Here is a 16,534-nt window from a genome sequence, read left to right as displayed (position 1 = left end):
AAGCCTCAAACATCAACCCCTCAGGCCAGGCTACACACCTGTGAACCTCATGTGATGTCCTGCCAGCAGATGGCAGAATCACAGGTACTGAGCTGCCTCGGGCCTTTCTGTTTTAACCCAGAACAGGCTTTTCCTGAGAAACACTTGAAATAAAACATCTGTTCTGGCTCTGCTTGTACACGGGCAAATGGCCTTTGCTTTTCATGGGCTTTCCAAGGACAACTGTTTTACTCTGCAATTGATCTGTATTTATAAAGACAAACTAATCACACTGGGGAATGTCTGTGTTCCTTGTTGGAAATTTCAACTGGAGTGCCCCTTGAAATTGGATTTGCATCTCGAAAAGTCGAGGGAACCTTACCAACTGCAATCAAAATCCATTAAGGCTGCTCTGCGCATCAACAGCAGTGAAAACTGTAGTTATACACTGTTTATTAGCACTTCTGTCTTATTTGTGTCTCATTAAAACAGTCAAACACACAGTACTGTCCAACATCTATTTGTGGACATGTTGCTACAGTGTCTGCGTGCACTAAAAACAGTGTAATGCATTGTTATTTAGTGGTATTGCTAACAATGGCTAACCTTAACTGGTACTTCTAACAACCTCTTAGTTTTACCACTTGCTGTACTGGAAACTATGCCCATTTTCAAAATTCATACATGTCGCTCTAATGGTCTAAGACAGTCCAAAAATACTGGTAGAAAATACAGGAAGATGTACTGAGTATAGCAGAATAATATAGATGAATAGAATAAAGCTCATTTGGGTATAAAAAAAAGAAAACTAAACATTGAGTGGGGCACAAAATCAGGCTCTCATTTATTATCTATGGAGCAGCTCCAAGCTACACACTTCACATCACTCATCACAAGTTTGACACTTATTTGGCTTTAAGAGAGAGTAGCTCATATTCACAAATACTGACTTAACTATGCCCTGGGAAAAAAACGGTAGGCCTATTCTTAATTTAGGTGGCACTCCCCTCTCAACACCAGTAGTTTGACATTTTGGGAAATAGGCTTAGGACTGTGCGTTTGCCTCATATACATATCGTGGATTGTAATTGCTCTAGATTGCCAATACACGATTAAATTGCCAAGGGGGTGGGGTAGGGGGAGTTACGTCCTTGGTATAGGCTGTAGCCTAGGCCTACCACCGCATTTTTATATTTTTTGTGTTATAATGACATTATTTTAATATTTTGCATGCAAAAGTGAGCGTCTCAAGCCGGAGACGTGTTGCTCCTCCTCACTTCAAGTCGCTGTCATTAACTTTTAACCTGCAAAGGCGGCAGTGCCGCGACATTGTAGGAATTTATGAAAGCCCTTGTGAACATTTCAATAGTTACACATTAAAACAATATTTATTTGCAATTACTCTATTGAACGACCCCGAAGCATGAGCAAATGGGCTGTGTCACTTCGGCTCAGAGAGATGCGCCCTGTCACTGTCAGCACAGGGCTGACAGGGCGCCCTCCGCTGAGAAGAGAGAGGAGAGGAGAGGAGATGGACTGTAGGTCCGTTTGTAAACGGGGCTTCTCTGACAGTCATGAATTTCCTCAAAAAACATCTCTTAATGCACAGTAGAGCGCCGTTTTTTTTCCAAAATCGCCTTGATATCCAGCAAATCGCCTGGCAACCCTCCAGTTGCCAATATACGATTTGATTGCTGATCGTCCCAGGCCTAAATAGGCTCTTTTGTGTTCTTGCCGAATGTTCAACGAGAAGACACCACTCTTGTGTCTGTACGATAAATATGATGATACATCCAACAGCCAGTTAGCTTAGCTTAGCATAAAGACTGGAAACAAGTGGAAAAGGCTGGCCTCCCTGTGTGTGAAAGTAAAAAAAATGGTCATCAACACTATTAAAGCTCAGAAATTAAAGTTGTGTATTGTTTGCTTAAAGGGCCAGTGTGTAATATTTGGCATGGTTTATTGTCAGTCTGAATCTGAATCTGAATATTCTACCCATTAATATGTTTATACAAGTGTATGATTGCTATAAAATAAAATTTGTTTAGTTTTCGTAGCCTTATAATTATGCTTTTATATATATATATATATAGCAAGGGCCTTGCTTTAGAGAGGTCACCATCTTACGCCGCCATGTATGTACGGCAGCCCCAGCGGACAATCCAGCCAGCCAGAGAACGCATTTCGCGTGTATAAATGAACCAATGAAGACAGCGGGAGGAAGGAAGACGGAGGAGGAAACAGCAGACCGTGTTAGTAGTTCGTTGATAGAGAGTAGTGAAAAGTTTTTTTAGTTATAAAGTTTGCGAATGGACCACACTTACCATGCAACAGGAGAGAATGAACTCGAACCGTCATCTGCGAGGAAAAGAAGACGCAACTTCACTCCTTGTGATGCACTCTCTGCGGCGCTTTTCCTCCTGATGATATATCTCCCCCAGCGATGGTAGCAGTAGCACCGAATCCCATTCTGTGCATTCAGCCTCTCTTCTCGCCCGCTCAGCATCAAACACATGGAGTTCCTCATCTGTGTACTCCGGCTCAAACAGGTATGGCTCTGGGTCTGTGTCCGCTACAAGAAACGCTTCAAAATCGCGTTCAAAGTCGTCCATTGCAGCTACTATAGTCCGGAGATATCGCTGGGCTAAATAAACAGCTGAGCTCTGTTTACAGGCTACGCTGTCAGTCAGTGTGCGGGCTGGAGACTGAGCAGAGAGGGGAGGGGGTCCCCACTCGGTATGGTAAACGAGTACATGTGTATGAAGTGTGTGTGTTACGCTAGAAGAGTCAGAGTTTGGGACGGAGTCTTTTACCCCCTGGAGTGTTACCGGAGTTTTTGGAGTGCTCAAATAAACTGGCCTTTTTCCCGAATGCTACTCTGGTCTCCTGCTCGTGAGGGATTCATTTCAATATCGTAACATGGCTTAGATTTCTAAATAAACATTCACCTCGTCGCTAGATAGACCTACTCCTGAAAAACTCGTCCGCAAGGCTTTTTGTCCCTACAAGGCCACCGTCATTTACCCGACGGGAGGGGTGAGCGAGTGAGCCCTGCAATCTAGAATTTGACCACTGATGTCACTGTTTTCAACCCATTTTACACACTGGCCCTTTAATCTGTACAAAAACTGAAGTCTAAAAATAACAAATTTGGGGGGATTACGTGCCACACTTTGTCTTAGATGGGTAAAGTTGTGCTTGTAGGCCAGGGCTTTCCCTCTTGTTTCCAGTCTTCATGCTAAGCTAGGCTAACCAGCTGCTTGCTGTAACATCTTATTTTTCAGCAATTAGGCAACCTGTCAAATCAATCCATCCTTTAACTTGTCAAATCAGTTGCCAGTTGTCTACCCAGAAGTAATTGTTGTTAGTGCAACGTCTATATATTACAATAAAATAAAAAGCTTATATTCTTCTGCTCGAGAAATAAAGGTTTGACAATTTCAAGACTTAAGCAGCGGTGCCTCCAAGTGTCAACACACATCTGATAATATATAACATGAACTGTAAAAGGAGAAAGCAATGTATATCCGTATGTGATTCCTTATCATATTGAAATAGTTTTCAGATAACCTTTGTAGTATTTCAGCATTATAGACCCCCTAAAATTCAGTTATTGTCTTTGGTTTCAGTGTGCCACCCACAGATTTTCACTGTCCATCCCTGTTAACAATGTGCATGTAGGCTCAGGTTACAAGGCTTTGTATTTATTAGAGTTTCCTAATTATGGCTTCAGGGGATTCTCAGTAAGTAGTTGGCATCTTGGCAGCTTATTGATACATAAATGGGAGTGGAGACATGATCTTACACATTGAACCCAGCCCTGATGGGTTTGTCTTCAGTTAGTACAGATTGTAATTTCTGTCTTGGATCAAACTGTGATAATGATCTCACCACAGAGCAAAGAGGACAGGGACATCTGCCTCACCCAGCAAGAGAGCAACACCTTCAGAGTGAGGACCGCAGACATGAACAGGAGGCACAGCGCTGATGGGACAGGGTTAGGATCAGCATCTGGACGAGGCCCTGTCGACTCTGATCGTTTCCATCCGTACAGCCGACAGTTCAGCGATGGAACAGTGCCGGCTGCGGGTTGCCTTCAGCAGTCCTCCTTCAGCTGTCTGCAGGACGTGTGCAGCCCTGACACTCGTTCACGCGGCTCAAACGGCGAGGTGCCAACAGTCTGGGAGCAGTACAACGGCAGCGCTCAGGTTTCTAGATTGATGGTACATTAATTTTATCCTCACCTATTATTTTAATTTGTGTAATCCCTCTTGACAAATTGATATTAGGAAAGTGACATAGGAAGTGTGTAAGGTTTAGCAGCAACAAAGGGAGTGAATAAACAGTGATGTGCTTTTACTTTTTTCCTCACATGTTAGGACTACTACAGACACACACATGCCTGCACACACTGAAGCAGCTCATTGGTGTTCATTACTTGAAATAGAGGATTAATTTGAATGCAAATGTTAAAGGAGCAATGTGTTAGGATTTAGCAGAATCTAGTGGAGAGGACTGCAGATCGCAACCATGTAAAACTTTTCCTGTGTGCCATGAGTGAACTGAAAATTTCTTTAGTGTTCATTGTTCAGGAGGTTATTACCAGGAGCTGAACTATCCACAGAGGTCTCTTCCTCTCCAAAACAAATGGACCAGGTTTTAAAAAAAAAAAAAAAGTAAACACAAAGTAAAGCAGTTTCATGCTACAAATTATTGTTTTCTCGACACTATTTGGCTCATCGCAGGTTGGCCACTAGCCCAGCAACTGCTAATGTGTGCTCACCTTTTTTTCTGATCCAAAGGGTCAGGAGGTTTTTACTGGCACTGTGATTTAAACCCGTAAAAGCACTGAATAAAGCAGTTTCATGTTAAAAATCAGCAATGTTCAGCTCAACATAGAAGAGCTGCTGACTATGGTGACTGACGCAAATATTCGAGTGCCCCAACTAGACCCAGTGTTTGATTTGTCAGGATTTTATCCATTTGGTCCGATAAATTTGGAGAGCCACATGACGAAATCATATTAACCTCCTTCCAGCTAGCGGAGTGCTAAATTGGAACTAGCTTGGTCAGCCAGTGGATAGTCTGGGGACACTCCTTTCTAAAGTGTGTTTAACACACCGGAGAAAACGGCCAGCAACAAAGCAACGCCTCTTGCATTTCTGAAAAGGAAGGAAACAAACACACAGAGAGCTTGAAAATGTATGCCGAGAGATTTAACTCCGTTTTATCAAACGTGTGCTCAGTCCACAAGATTGTGGAAATGTAGGACTTACAGTGACTTTGTTTAAAACTTTTAACGCAGTCGGACAATGTTTACGAGCACAAGAGTTCAGCGAGCCACCAAAGGACCGCCCTGCGGATTTACTATTGGTTCTGCAACGTAGGGAGTTTTTTAAAACTCTGAAATTGTATCCGCCCATCTAAACACAAAATCAGGGAGAAGGACAGTCTTTAGTTAAGCAAAGCATCTAAAGACTGACTTGTGAGTCTAGCCAGTGGAAGCCTCAAATGCAATTGCTCTATTGGCCCAATAATGTCAAAGCAAAACGACTTCCTTTTATTTTCTAATTTCTGCAGAGTTCGTACCCAGAACCACCAACTCTACCAGTGGAGCCCTTCGTGTCCCAAAGCTATCCATCCTACAGCTCATCAAGCCCTCTGCAGCAGGTGAGTGAGTGTGTCAGTTGAACCATTGAGGAATGCTCGAGAAGATGGGATGTGTATGTATATTAATCAATTCATAAGGGAGTTATAGGTTTACCTTTACGATTTAAGGGTATCGCAATTACACGAGCCAAGATAAGGCCATCCAATGTGTTTCAAAAGCAGTGGACGATACATATGCCACATTTGCTGCCACAGATTAAAAAAAATGAATAAATAGTGGCTTTGAAAGACATAGTATCTGTCTTTTATTGTGTTTTTTAGGTCATGATTTGTATCCGTGTGTGTCTTCCACAGGTCTCATCTAAACTGTATCCTAATAGTGAACAGTCCAGCAGCTCAAAATACTCTCTCCAAAGTCTCTCCACTCACTCACACCACGAGAGCACGACACAGTCCCTCTTCCCCAAGCCCATTTACTCATACAGGTAACACTGCATCAACATACTTTGCTAACATTTATCCAGGAAGTCGTATGCAGAATTCTCATGTGACTCTAAGCTACGTTAAAATTTAAGCGTTTTGTTTGCGCCACACATAACACGTACATAAAATGCTAATGTAAAAAATGTTTTCTTTGTGACTGCAGCATCTTGATCTTCTTGGCACTGAAGAACAGCAAGACAGGAAGCCTGCCAGTCAGTGAGATCTACAGCTTCATGACTGAACACTTCCCATATTTTAAGGTACTACAATTAATGTTTCCTCTATCATATGCACAAGTAGGGCTACATGATAAGAGAAAAATATGCAACGTACGACAACATTATTGAATATTGCGATAATTTTATTACTTGTGATAAACTGACATTAAATGCAGAAATGGTATATATTCATAACTATGTTTTCAGTAGTGTGTAATCACCTGAAAATAAGAATTGTTGTGTTTTCATCAGCTTAGAAGGAGCTCCTTTTTTTATATGCTGAGCAGAGTCTGCCATGTTTCAACAGTAGTCCAGAAGAGACAAACCAAACCCTGGCTCAAGGTGGCAAATATGGTCCCCCTCCAAAGTTGTCGAAATCTGGCGCTTAGGTAGTGACATGCGGCGTCAGAAACCAACGAAAAAGGCATCCTTTAGGGTCATCATGGTATGCGGCGTGACAAGGATGAAAGTTAAGGCGGCAAAAGTCAGAGTGGGGCAGGTGGGAGGGATGTTGGATAGGTCCAACAAACACCAACTTTCACCCGAGAGAGCAGTGCTTGCGTCCCGTGAGATTCTAAAGCCAAATCCTGTTCTTTTTTCTAATCCCAACCACTTTCTTTTGTTGCCTAAACCTGAACATGTGTGTTTGTTGTTGAAGGAATAAAAAGGTCAATTTATGGTGTGTAAACATTAAATTTCCTGTGAAAATGAAAGTGTATCTTGAAAAAAAAAAAGAACTTGACACGGTGTCCCAGAACATCAACAACCAACGCACCCTGGGTACCTTGCACGCCGTATGTGGACATTGAAAGCCCATGACCAAAATGTCAATATGTGACGAGGTCGTAGTGAGAATGTGTTGGGCGATCTGCTACTGTAGGTCTCCTACACGTGGTTGCAGTGTTGCAACCTTACCACGAGATGGCTTTAAATCCTACACACTAGATCTGTACTCAGTTCTTGCACAGTACCCTTGCCTGTGCCACGTCATCTCTCCTGTATTCAACACATTGCGAAACAGGTGATATGCTATGTTTTTTTAGGCACCAGTTCCTTTCTGGCACTCACACTTTGGTGCACACTCATCTTGTCACACTTTCCTCTTTGAACTATGCCAGTGGTATGGCAGCACCAGTCCAGCAAACCACTGGAATGCAAGCAGACTATGACAAATCAACAACTCAACAAAACAACAACGACTTTGCGATCACAATTAAAAAAAGACAACATACTGTGCGGCACAAACAGGACTGTAAAACAACATGTGGTTGTGACGTACAACTCCAAAAAAAACCATTGGAATTTCTGCCCCAGCCGTCTCTCTGCATCAGTCGATGTTCTTTCTATAGTACAACAGTCGCTAAAGGGTTCAAGTTCAGGTTTGCACATTAAGGTTTGCACGTTTTCTTTGTTCTAAATAAAGGTCCCAAACCACATCTTTGTTGTAGGTGACAGTAATTACTCTCCAATGATAAATGACTTACTGCTACACCTGCAGCTTGGTGGCCCTGGACCAGCTGGGTGTAACCAGTTGAGGCACGAGACTGGCATAGGGAGTTTAATGAGGAAGTGTTTTGTATCTATTTAATGTTGGCAGTATGTGTGTGTGTGTGTGTGTGTGTGTGTGTGTGTGCGTAGGGCATTAAGAGAATGTTGCACGAACTGTTTCACCATTCAGTAAATCAAATCGTAAAACCAAAGACACATCATAATTATATGATCCCGTTGAGAGAGTGCTTGGTGAATTAAACACATGCCCTTGTGTTTTAATATAGATAAAAATGAGGCAGCTGCAGGGTTGGACCTCTGTCTGAACCCTCGGTCATCACAAATACTGTACATTCTTCAAAGGATCCAAGGTATCTACAAATCAAATGAGTTCAGACTCACCTCTGGAAAGAGCTCAGAGACTTGCTGCCATTCGTATTCAAGAAGGCACCTTATAGATGGCTGCTTTCCAAACAGCTGCCTGTAACATTAAACACAGGCTGCAGGGCCAGAAACACATGAAGCAGATGATAAGTGATACATACTCTGAGGAACGTATTTTGGGAAAGTTGTGATTTTTGAGATACATCTTTCAGAATGTTATCAAGTGCTTCTGAGTTCAGCTCAGTTCAGTGGACTCTTGCTATGGCATGCAGATATTAAACTTTGCAGATGGTGGAAAAATGAATACATGTTTTCATATGGCCTCCAGGTAAGGAGGGTGTCCTGGTTTCTGTGTGTGGATTTCAGTGAGTTTGAAACAACACTCATATCATTTGTTTAATTTCACACATAGATCTGAAACACAGGCAGTGGGTGGGAGCTGTAGTGAGGCCAGATGTCTCTACTGAACGCGAAGAAAGTTACTGGCAAGAAAAAATTATATTTAAGTATAGTTTAACTGTATAGTGTGATACAAATTAAAACAAAGACTATGTTTTGTCCTAACATGAAACTGTAGCACACTGATGATAGCAGTGTTGTAGAGACCGGTCTCAAGACCACTTTTTCTTGTCTCAGACTTCAAGACCGCAACTACGAGGGTATCACTAACTGGCTTGTGCAAAAACGGAGTGCTGAACAAAGATGGTTAAGTTGATTCAGCTCTTTAGTGTTTGTATGTGTTTGCTCATAGAAAGCAATGGAACATTCCCATACATAAAATTCACCTCTGCAATGCCTTTTGATTGTTTTATCAAGACATCCTCATGGTGCATTTATATACATACACACATATACAAAATGCATGGACAGAGATGCACGAAGAGGAATCTTCATTCGGGATTCGGGTCGTCCACTAATTGGAAGATCAGTGATTTGGTGGAGTTCCTCCAGCTCGCATGTCAAATTATCCTTGGGCGAGATATTGAACCCCAAATTGCTCTTGATGGCTGCTTTATCGGTGTGTGAGTGCAAGTGAATGGTTACTGAGTAGCAGGTGGCACCTTGTACGGTAGCCTCAGCCACCAGTGTGTGAATGTGTAGTGTGAAAGTGCTTTGAGCGGTTGGAAGACTAGAAAAGTGCTACACCGGTACAGTCCATTTGTTTTCTCTGGGGGTTTTTATAAGAGTATGGATCTTTCAGATCAGTTTGAGGAGTGGTGATGGTTTGCTCGTTCCACATTTTATCGTAAGCGTGTCATGTAGTGTGGGACTCTTGGTCTTGTCTCGGTCTCAGTTTACTCTCTTGGTCATGACTTGGTCTCAGTTTAGAACAGTGGTTTAGGTGCTGTAATTTCACTGTACTCTAAAAATAAAGTGTGTTTTTTACAAACTTGACATATTCATGAGTCACTTGCAGTCCATTCAGAATGGACCCATGAACCACCAGTTGGGAACCACTGGTTTAGCTGGTCTTGACTCCAACACTGGATGGTAGCATTTAGCTTGAAGCACTGGTGGGTGTAAAAGCAAATTCATACTTTCCATGTGTCAGGGATAGTCCATCAGGGTCCGCTTTGGTCGGTGTGATGTAAATGTCTTCATCTGCCCATGTCCGTGAAAGTTTGCACAGACCCCTATGGCAACCTATGTGTGGCCTAAAATTTGCAATGGCACAAACTGTCAGTCGTAGTATGTATGGAACTGCCTGTGCATTTGTGCGACCTATCTAAGTCCGCAGCTGCTGCAGATGTAGAGAGCGGAAAGTACATCTGAACCATAAGCATCTTGGAAAAACTGCTAGTGTTGCTGCAGACTCTTGTTGAATTATCCATGGCTAAAGGAACTAAACACGGCATAGTGCCGAAAAATTTGTCTACATAAAAACATAGCAACCCTAATAATACCATAAAAAATCTGACATGACATTATAAAGCAGCTGCTTTAAATCTGTTGTCTCATCCTCTGCATCCGTCCACTCCTCTGTTTTCAGTCAGCTCCTGATGGATGGAAGAACTCCGTGCGTCACAACCTCTCCCTGAACAAGTGCTTTGAGAAGGTGGAGAACAAAAATGGGAACTCGTCCCGCAAAGGCTGTCTGTGGGCTCTCAATCCGGCCAAGGTGGAGAAAATGCAGGAGGAGCTGCACAAGTGGCGTCGCAAGGACCCCGTCAGTGTTCGCAGGAGCATGGCGAGACCAGGTGGGTCCCTTAAACTTATCGAAAGATGTCAATGCCAAGAATTTATCATTGTTTGCTGATCTGACCTGTTGCTAAATTTTAGTTCATCTTATTCGATTCAAACTTTATTTAATACACGTTTTCTACAGAAGACCTTGATCGTCTACTGGGGGAGAGACCGGAGAAGTTCAGGTCTTTGCCGCCTTACACCAACTCAGCTCTGTTATCCAGAGTGGCCCCCATATACAACACCGCCTCGTCATCTTGCACCCCGGCCCCACTTCGACCGCCCTGCCTCCCGAGTCGCCATCCACAGTATGCCCACGCTCAGCCTCAGCAACCCTACTACCTTCCCCCTGCTGCTGCTCAACCCAGCAACTCATTTGCCCTGTACTCACCCTGTGGACAGCAGCCGGCAGCTGGCGTCCCATCAGCCTCTGGAAGCTTGCACTCCCCCATGGCTGGTAAGATGCCACCTGTGTACAATGGCACCCTGCAGGCTGAGTACAGCTCCAGGAGCATGCAGGACCTGCTGTTGGAGGGAGATTCCAGTTATGACATCGACACGCTGAATCCCAGTCTGACAGACCTGCAGCTGCAAGGTACGAGAGTCAGGTTGAGACAATATGATGGATAGGAATAAAACTCAGGTGTTAGTGGTAGCATTGAAGATGGCTCTGTTCTTTCACCCTGAGTTACAGATATTTCTTTATTTGTCTCAGGTAACTTGTGGGAGGAGTTACAGGAGGACAGCCTAGTGTGCGATCCCCACATCGCCAACACAACCCTGTCCATGACCTCTGCCCTGCAGGACCACCACCATGTCCAGACCAGCTGCCTGCAGGTCACATCTCCTGTCACTCAGACATCAGAGGTGACTGCCACTGGTCGAAGAAAATCTGAAAACGAGGAAGAAAACACAGGCAGAAACTTTGAGCAGCATGGCTATTTAAATGGATTTCATCCTGTGGTTTATTCGGGGGTGGAGAGTCTGACTGGGTATCTGACCTCTTGCACCACATCCATCTCATTAATGTAAACGCTGCACTATAGTAACTTAGCGAGCAGCTGAATGCAACTCTAATCTGTGACAGACTCTGTGGAGGAACAAGTTATAAAGATATTGACTGTGTGTCACCAACAAGATGAAAAATAAGAGCTTTTACAGTAACTTTTTTGTCTCTTTCAATACACATTTTTCCCCACCACTAATTTATTTGCATGCGCTCTTGTCACATGTCATGAGGAGTTAGCAAATAAAATAGATTTTATAAATGGAAACAGAGACAGTTGATATATTAAAATTGTAGTTAAAATCTCCCATGAAAACTTTATTTGTAAATTTAGCTATTTATTTACTTTTTAAAAACTGTGTTACAAAATTGTGATTTCATGTATTTTTTAAGTGACTCAGAAAGCGTTTTGTCATTTATGAATTTTCACATCTGACTAAATATGATTTCAGATTGATGACACATTAATATATTTGTACTCTGGTGTCTAGTAACATCGCTTGCCTGATGGAGGATGATACAGTAGGTGGTGTCATGGCAACAGTGCAGTAAGACTGACACAAGATGGCAGCAAAGACACTTTATGACCTGCAGCTTGTTCAACATGAGGAATTATCCTCTGATGTAACAGTCAAATCTTTTACTTTCTGTTTTTATGTGTGTTTTCTAGAAACATGAGAAAAAAATACAACATAAACCCTAAAGAGTTTTTTTTTTTGAGTAAATCTGAACTAGGTAAATAGGTCGTTTAACTTTCTTGTGGATAAACCTTATCAGCAGACACGTGCAAAGACCCCAGGTGGTGCTCAAGCACCTGCCCTCTTCCCTCTGTCTAGATAAGTGCCCTTTTTGTGAGCCATTTTCTTTTCTATTTCTTTTAATAATTTTATATTTTCAAATTTGGCACATGGCATCAATTCTCAGTTGTGCTGTAAGCCCAACACCTGCATTTGAGTCGAGCCCCTGCCTCTCCGTCTTCAAGTTCCCTTGTGGAAGCCGTACGTATAATGAGCACCTTACATCTCCCTGACCTGCCTTCATGGACAGCCAGGTAATGACAGCGTTTGTCCTACACTTCGGCACTGTTTGTCACTGCTGTCAGATTAAACCACTATTAAAACATCTCTGTACAGCCAGTCTAATTTAGGCTATAACTCACCATTAAGCTTCACAACCAGTAAGCTAGTCTGGCATAGAACCACACTGTCTCCCTCCAAGTCTCGGGTAGATTTGTGTTCACATACTGCTCAGTGTGAGCAGAGTGAAAAACACCTAATTGCTTGTGTCTGTTGAGCCCAAAACTCAATTTGAAATAATGTTTATGACCCCCACGTCGCATCTCTGATAATAAATTTAAACAAAAATGGCATTTGAGGTTGCGCTGTGTAAAGAGCACAGACGAGGAGAGGAGGAGCGCAGAGCTGCAGCCACCTCATGCATCAGTTCTCTGGGATTCTTTAAGAATATCTTAACGTTTATTTAGAACATAATTATACGAATAAGCAAGTGACTACCTAAAAAAAAGAAAGCAAAGTAACAAGAGTGAAGAATAGGGAGAAGAGGACACATGGGCTTCCTCAGTTGGAGGGTGAATGTTTGTTTTTATTATTCAGAAAACAGTGTTTTTCAGTTTTGTGTGAAGATTTGTTGAGAATGCTTGTTTACTTTATAGACCACTAAAGTGTGCAAAATGTGGCATTGTTTTCTTTGTTGTTTCCTGTTTTAAATAAATGATAAAAGTGAATGTGTAGCAGCTGCTACGAGTATATAGATATTTAAAAAAAACCTCAGGGGCGTTGGTGGCTTAGTGGATAGAGCAGGCGCCCCATGTACAAGGCTGTTGCTGCAGCAGCCCAGGTTCAACTCCAGCCTGTGGCCGTTTGCTGCATGTCTCTCCCTCTCTCCCTCCACACTTCACTATCCTGTCAATTAAAGGCAAAAAAATGCTCTAAAAATATCTTTTAAAAAAACCCCTCATATGTAAGGTAGACAGACATTTCCTCTGATCATTACTGTGCAGGAATGTGCTGTATGTACTTAGGCTTCAAGAAACCCTCTGGTGCTGGCAGATAGAGGCCTCCCAGCAGGGTGCACTTTGCATGAGCCTTTTGTACCAGGAGCACTTGCCCTGCAAATTGTCTGTGCACGGCACTGCTTATTAGACACAAATTATTAATCCAAACAAAGATTTTTTTTATGTCCTAACACATGTCAGGGAGGGATCTTTAATCAGAGCTCTGAAAGTGTTGGGATATGGTGAGATTCAGATTACGATTCAGATTTATTTACTCACAAACTGAGTCATTTACCCTCCTGCGACTCTGCGTCCTCATATAAGGACATTACATTTTAGGACATTCATTCATCTTAACTTAGACCTGCTGTCCTCCTTCGTTGACACTTTTTTGCGCCATCTAGTGGTAGTAACACCACAATACACTAATCCATGTAAGAACAAGATGACGGCCATCTTTGCAGCAACAATCTCCAGCTGATCCGGATACAAAAGTGGACAAGGTACAAAACCTGATCAAATGTTATGGTTAAAACTTGTTTATCTATGTTTGTTAACATTTGTAGTTTAATATAGCAACAATTATGACCAATTTTAGCAATAGCAACAAGGTAAGATGCTGTTAATAAGGAAGTGCTTATTTGAGAACAAACAAATCACAAGCTTTTTAGATTTTCTTTTGCAATTTTGCTTTTGCACCCATGTTCAGGCATTGAAATAAACAGTCCTGACAGCTTTAGACCTGAACAGTGACCCCTAACCCTTTAAGTTATAAAACATTAGTCAAATGTTGCATTGATCACAATTTTGTTTGTGCACAACAATGTTGGAGCATTTTGACAGCCAGTTTTATACTTTATTACACACCTGTGACTATTACAAATAAGCCTGTTGTCCCCATAAAGGGACACTGTTTTTCTCAAAAACTACTTACTGTTCAGACATAATGCTTATCTTTTTATGGGTCCTTCTCATCCCAATTAGCTAGGAGAATTTAAAAAATTACTACAGATACTTCTTGCTGTTCATGTCCCAGGTTGTTAACATAAGTTACTAAATCTTATATTCCTTTCCAAACCTTTCTATTGTCCTGTTATTTTAGGAATTCTGTTGTTAATTATTTGAAGATTATAAGTAGCCTCTTGTTTTTTACAAAGAAGATTTCTCAAAGTTAAAGCCCTCTTTAAATTCACATCAGAAGCCACATGATGGCACACTCTGGAGCTCATCTTAGCACCTCTGCTGATCTTTTAACCTCTGCTCGACTGTGAGCTTCAGCCATTTAATGTCATCGCACCTCTGATCCAAGCAAAGATCATCCAGCTGAGCTTTGTTCCCTTCCCATTAACAAACCAGTGACCAGTAACTATCTTTTTCTTGCTAATACAAACTGTAGCATGCTGGGGGCTGAATGGGTGGAGTTTTCCAGCATGTCATGAGACAATGTGTTTAAGGCCATAAGCTGAGGGAAAGTGTCTGTGCGTTCCAATACCCACACAACTGTATGCCAGAGAAAGATTTAGTATGTCCCAGTACATATGTCAAATGCAGTATGCCAAAAATACCAGGATGTTGTACTAAGCCAGCATGCTTTTCTGGCTATTCTGACCCACAATCCTCTGCACAGTGGAAAATACATCAACTGATGACAGCTGATTAGAGATCCTGATGACGGATGACAGCGCATTCAAGTAGTAATAATAGGAATATTAATTGTTTAAGTGAACAAAATAATCCTAAATATCATAAACAACATTAGGACATGACAGTAAAAATAACAATGACAGAAACTGCAGATGTAATTTCATTGTTGCCAATATGTTTGAGTCTACAATCTGACCAGGTAGTTAAACTACATACATTGCAAAGTAACAACAGCAGAGCTCTCCAGGTTGATCTCCATCTCTGGAGAACTCGTTTAGTGGCGTTTGTTTATCTCCAAGGCTCAAAATTAAGGGCGTAATGTTATGAAAAAATAATATATCCCGATTGTGTGCATACTGCAGTACATATTTTTAAGGGCAGCTGCAGAACGTACTTTAAGTTAAAAGAAAAAGTATGCGATTCGGAGCACACCCTGTGTTTAAATGTTTACCTATTACGCAGTGATCAATGTTCACGCATTCCCGCAATGGTTGTAATGAGTTAATTTTGTGACATATTATTTAGTTTGCCATTGGTAAGTGAAGAACACTTCCGGAGTGAAGGTTCATTTCTTTTATCTGCCTTTTTGTTAGCAAGAAGCCCCAGCCTGCTACAACACTATATTTGAGAAGGTACTTTTTAGATTTAAACAACTGAATAATGCAACATCACCAGTAAATGTGAGAGACACCAGGCTGGTAAAATAATTTCCATCATTAAGGAGAATGTACTAAGGTTGCACCTTCCCTCTATATTTACTTGGTTTCATTTCTTTTGTCTCTTCTGTTTGTGCTGATTCTGATTCTTAACAAGCATCACCGCGGCTCAACATGATTTTTTTATGTTCACTAGTGATGGGCAAAGCAGTTCTTAAGATGTTACTGAATCACTAGAATCAGTTCATTAAAAAGATTTGTTCAAAAGATTCGTTCACCAAATCATTCAGTGCTTGGCAGGAGGAACTCTGACTGTGTACTGCGTAGTCTGACTCAGTCTCTCTCTGTTGCTGCTGCGTCTGCCCCGCACTGGTGAGTCTCATTACTGGCCAGCCTAACGTTTTAAGTTTGTTTATCTGGAAACTAAGTGTGTTAAAACAATGGGGAGGTGTGTAATTGTGTGGCTTGTGGCTTGTCTCCTGGCTACATTAGCCGTTAGCTTGGAGAAAACGGTCCCTACAAAAGTGTACTGTTGAGAAGAAATGATTTGAATCACTCAGGGATCGGGGTTACGTCGTTCATCGAGTGATTCGTTCACTGAATGATTCGTTCATTGAGTGATTCGTCACTCCTGGCCTGCACGCTCGCTGCTGAGCTCAACTGAACTGAGAAATGAACGAATCAGTTCCAGAAGTGATTCAGTTCGGTACGTTCACTCAACAGATTTGTTCTTTTGAACAATTCGTTCATGAACAACACAACACTAATGTTCACTTTCTTTCTTCAGTTTCATATTTTGTGAAAAAACAAAAAACAATGGATCTCCAGAATTCGAAAAAATCCCATATTTATTGCAGTGATGGAATTT

General features: G+C 41.9%; 1 protein-coding gene across 1 annotated transcript; it reads left to right on the top strand.

The window, feature by feature from the left end:
• The first annotated feature begins 3,393 nt into the window (after positions 1-3,393).
• On the top strand, positions 3,394-11,536 carry foxn1 (forkhead box N1). The gene is made up of 8 exons (XM_049576530.1): positions 3,394-3,508; positions 3,876-4,202; positions 5,560-5,649; positions 5,944-6,074; positions 6,236-6,332; positions 10,153-10,360; positions 10,489-10,941; positions 11,062-11,536. The coding sequence occupies exons 1-8, from the start codon at positions 3,476-3,478 to the stop codon at positions 11,376-11,378; spliced, it is 1,656 nt and encodes a 551-aa protein (XP_049432487.1). The 5' UTR covers positions 3,394-3,475; the 3' UTR covers positions 11,379-11,536.
• The last annotated feature ends 4,998 nt before the right edge of the window (positions 11,537-16,534 follow it).

This window comes from Epinephelus fuscoguttatus, linkage group LG5, assembly GCF_011397635.1.
Source record: "Epinephelus fuscoguttatus linkage group LG5, E.fuscoguttatus.final_Chr_v1".
NCBI classification, from domain to species: Eukaryota; Metazoa; Chordata; class Actinopteri; order Perciformes; family Serranidae; genus Epinephelus; species Epinephelus fuscoguttatus.
Note: the sequence above shows the minus strand (reverse complement) of the source record. Positions and strands in the feature narration are given on the sequence as shown.

What these genes read in the sequence shown, in the direction of transcription:
- foxn1 (XM_049576530.1), top strand. Translation starts at nt 3,476, where the DNA reads ATGAACTGTAAAAGGAGAAAGCAATGTATATCC. An exon ending in CAGGAGCATGGCGAGACCAG is followed by an intron (nt 10,361 to 10,488) that starts GTGGGTCCCTTA and finishes CGTTTTCTACAG; the next exon opens with AAGACCTTGATCGTCTACTG. An exon ending in GACAGACCTGCAGCTGCAAG is followed by an intron (nt 10,942 to 11,061) that starts GTACGAGAGTCA and finishes TATTTGTCTCAG; the next exon opens with GTAACTTGTGGGAGGAGTTA.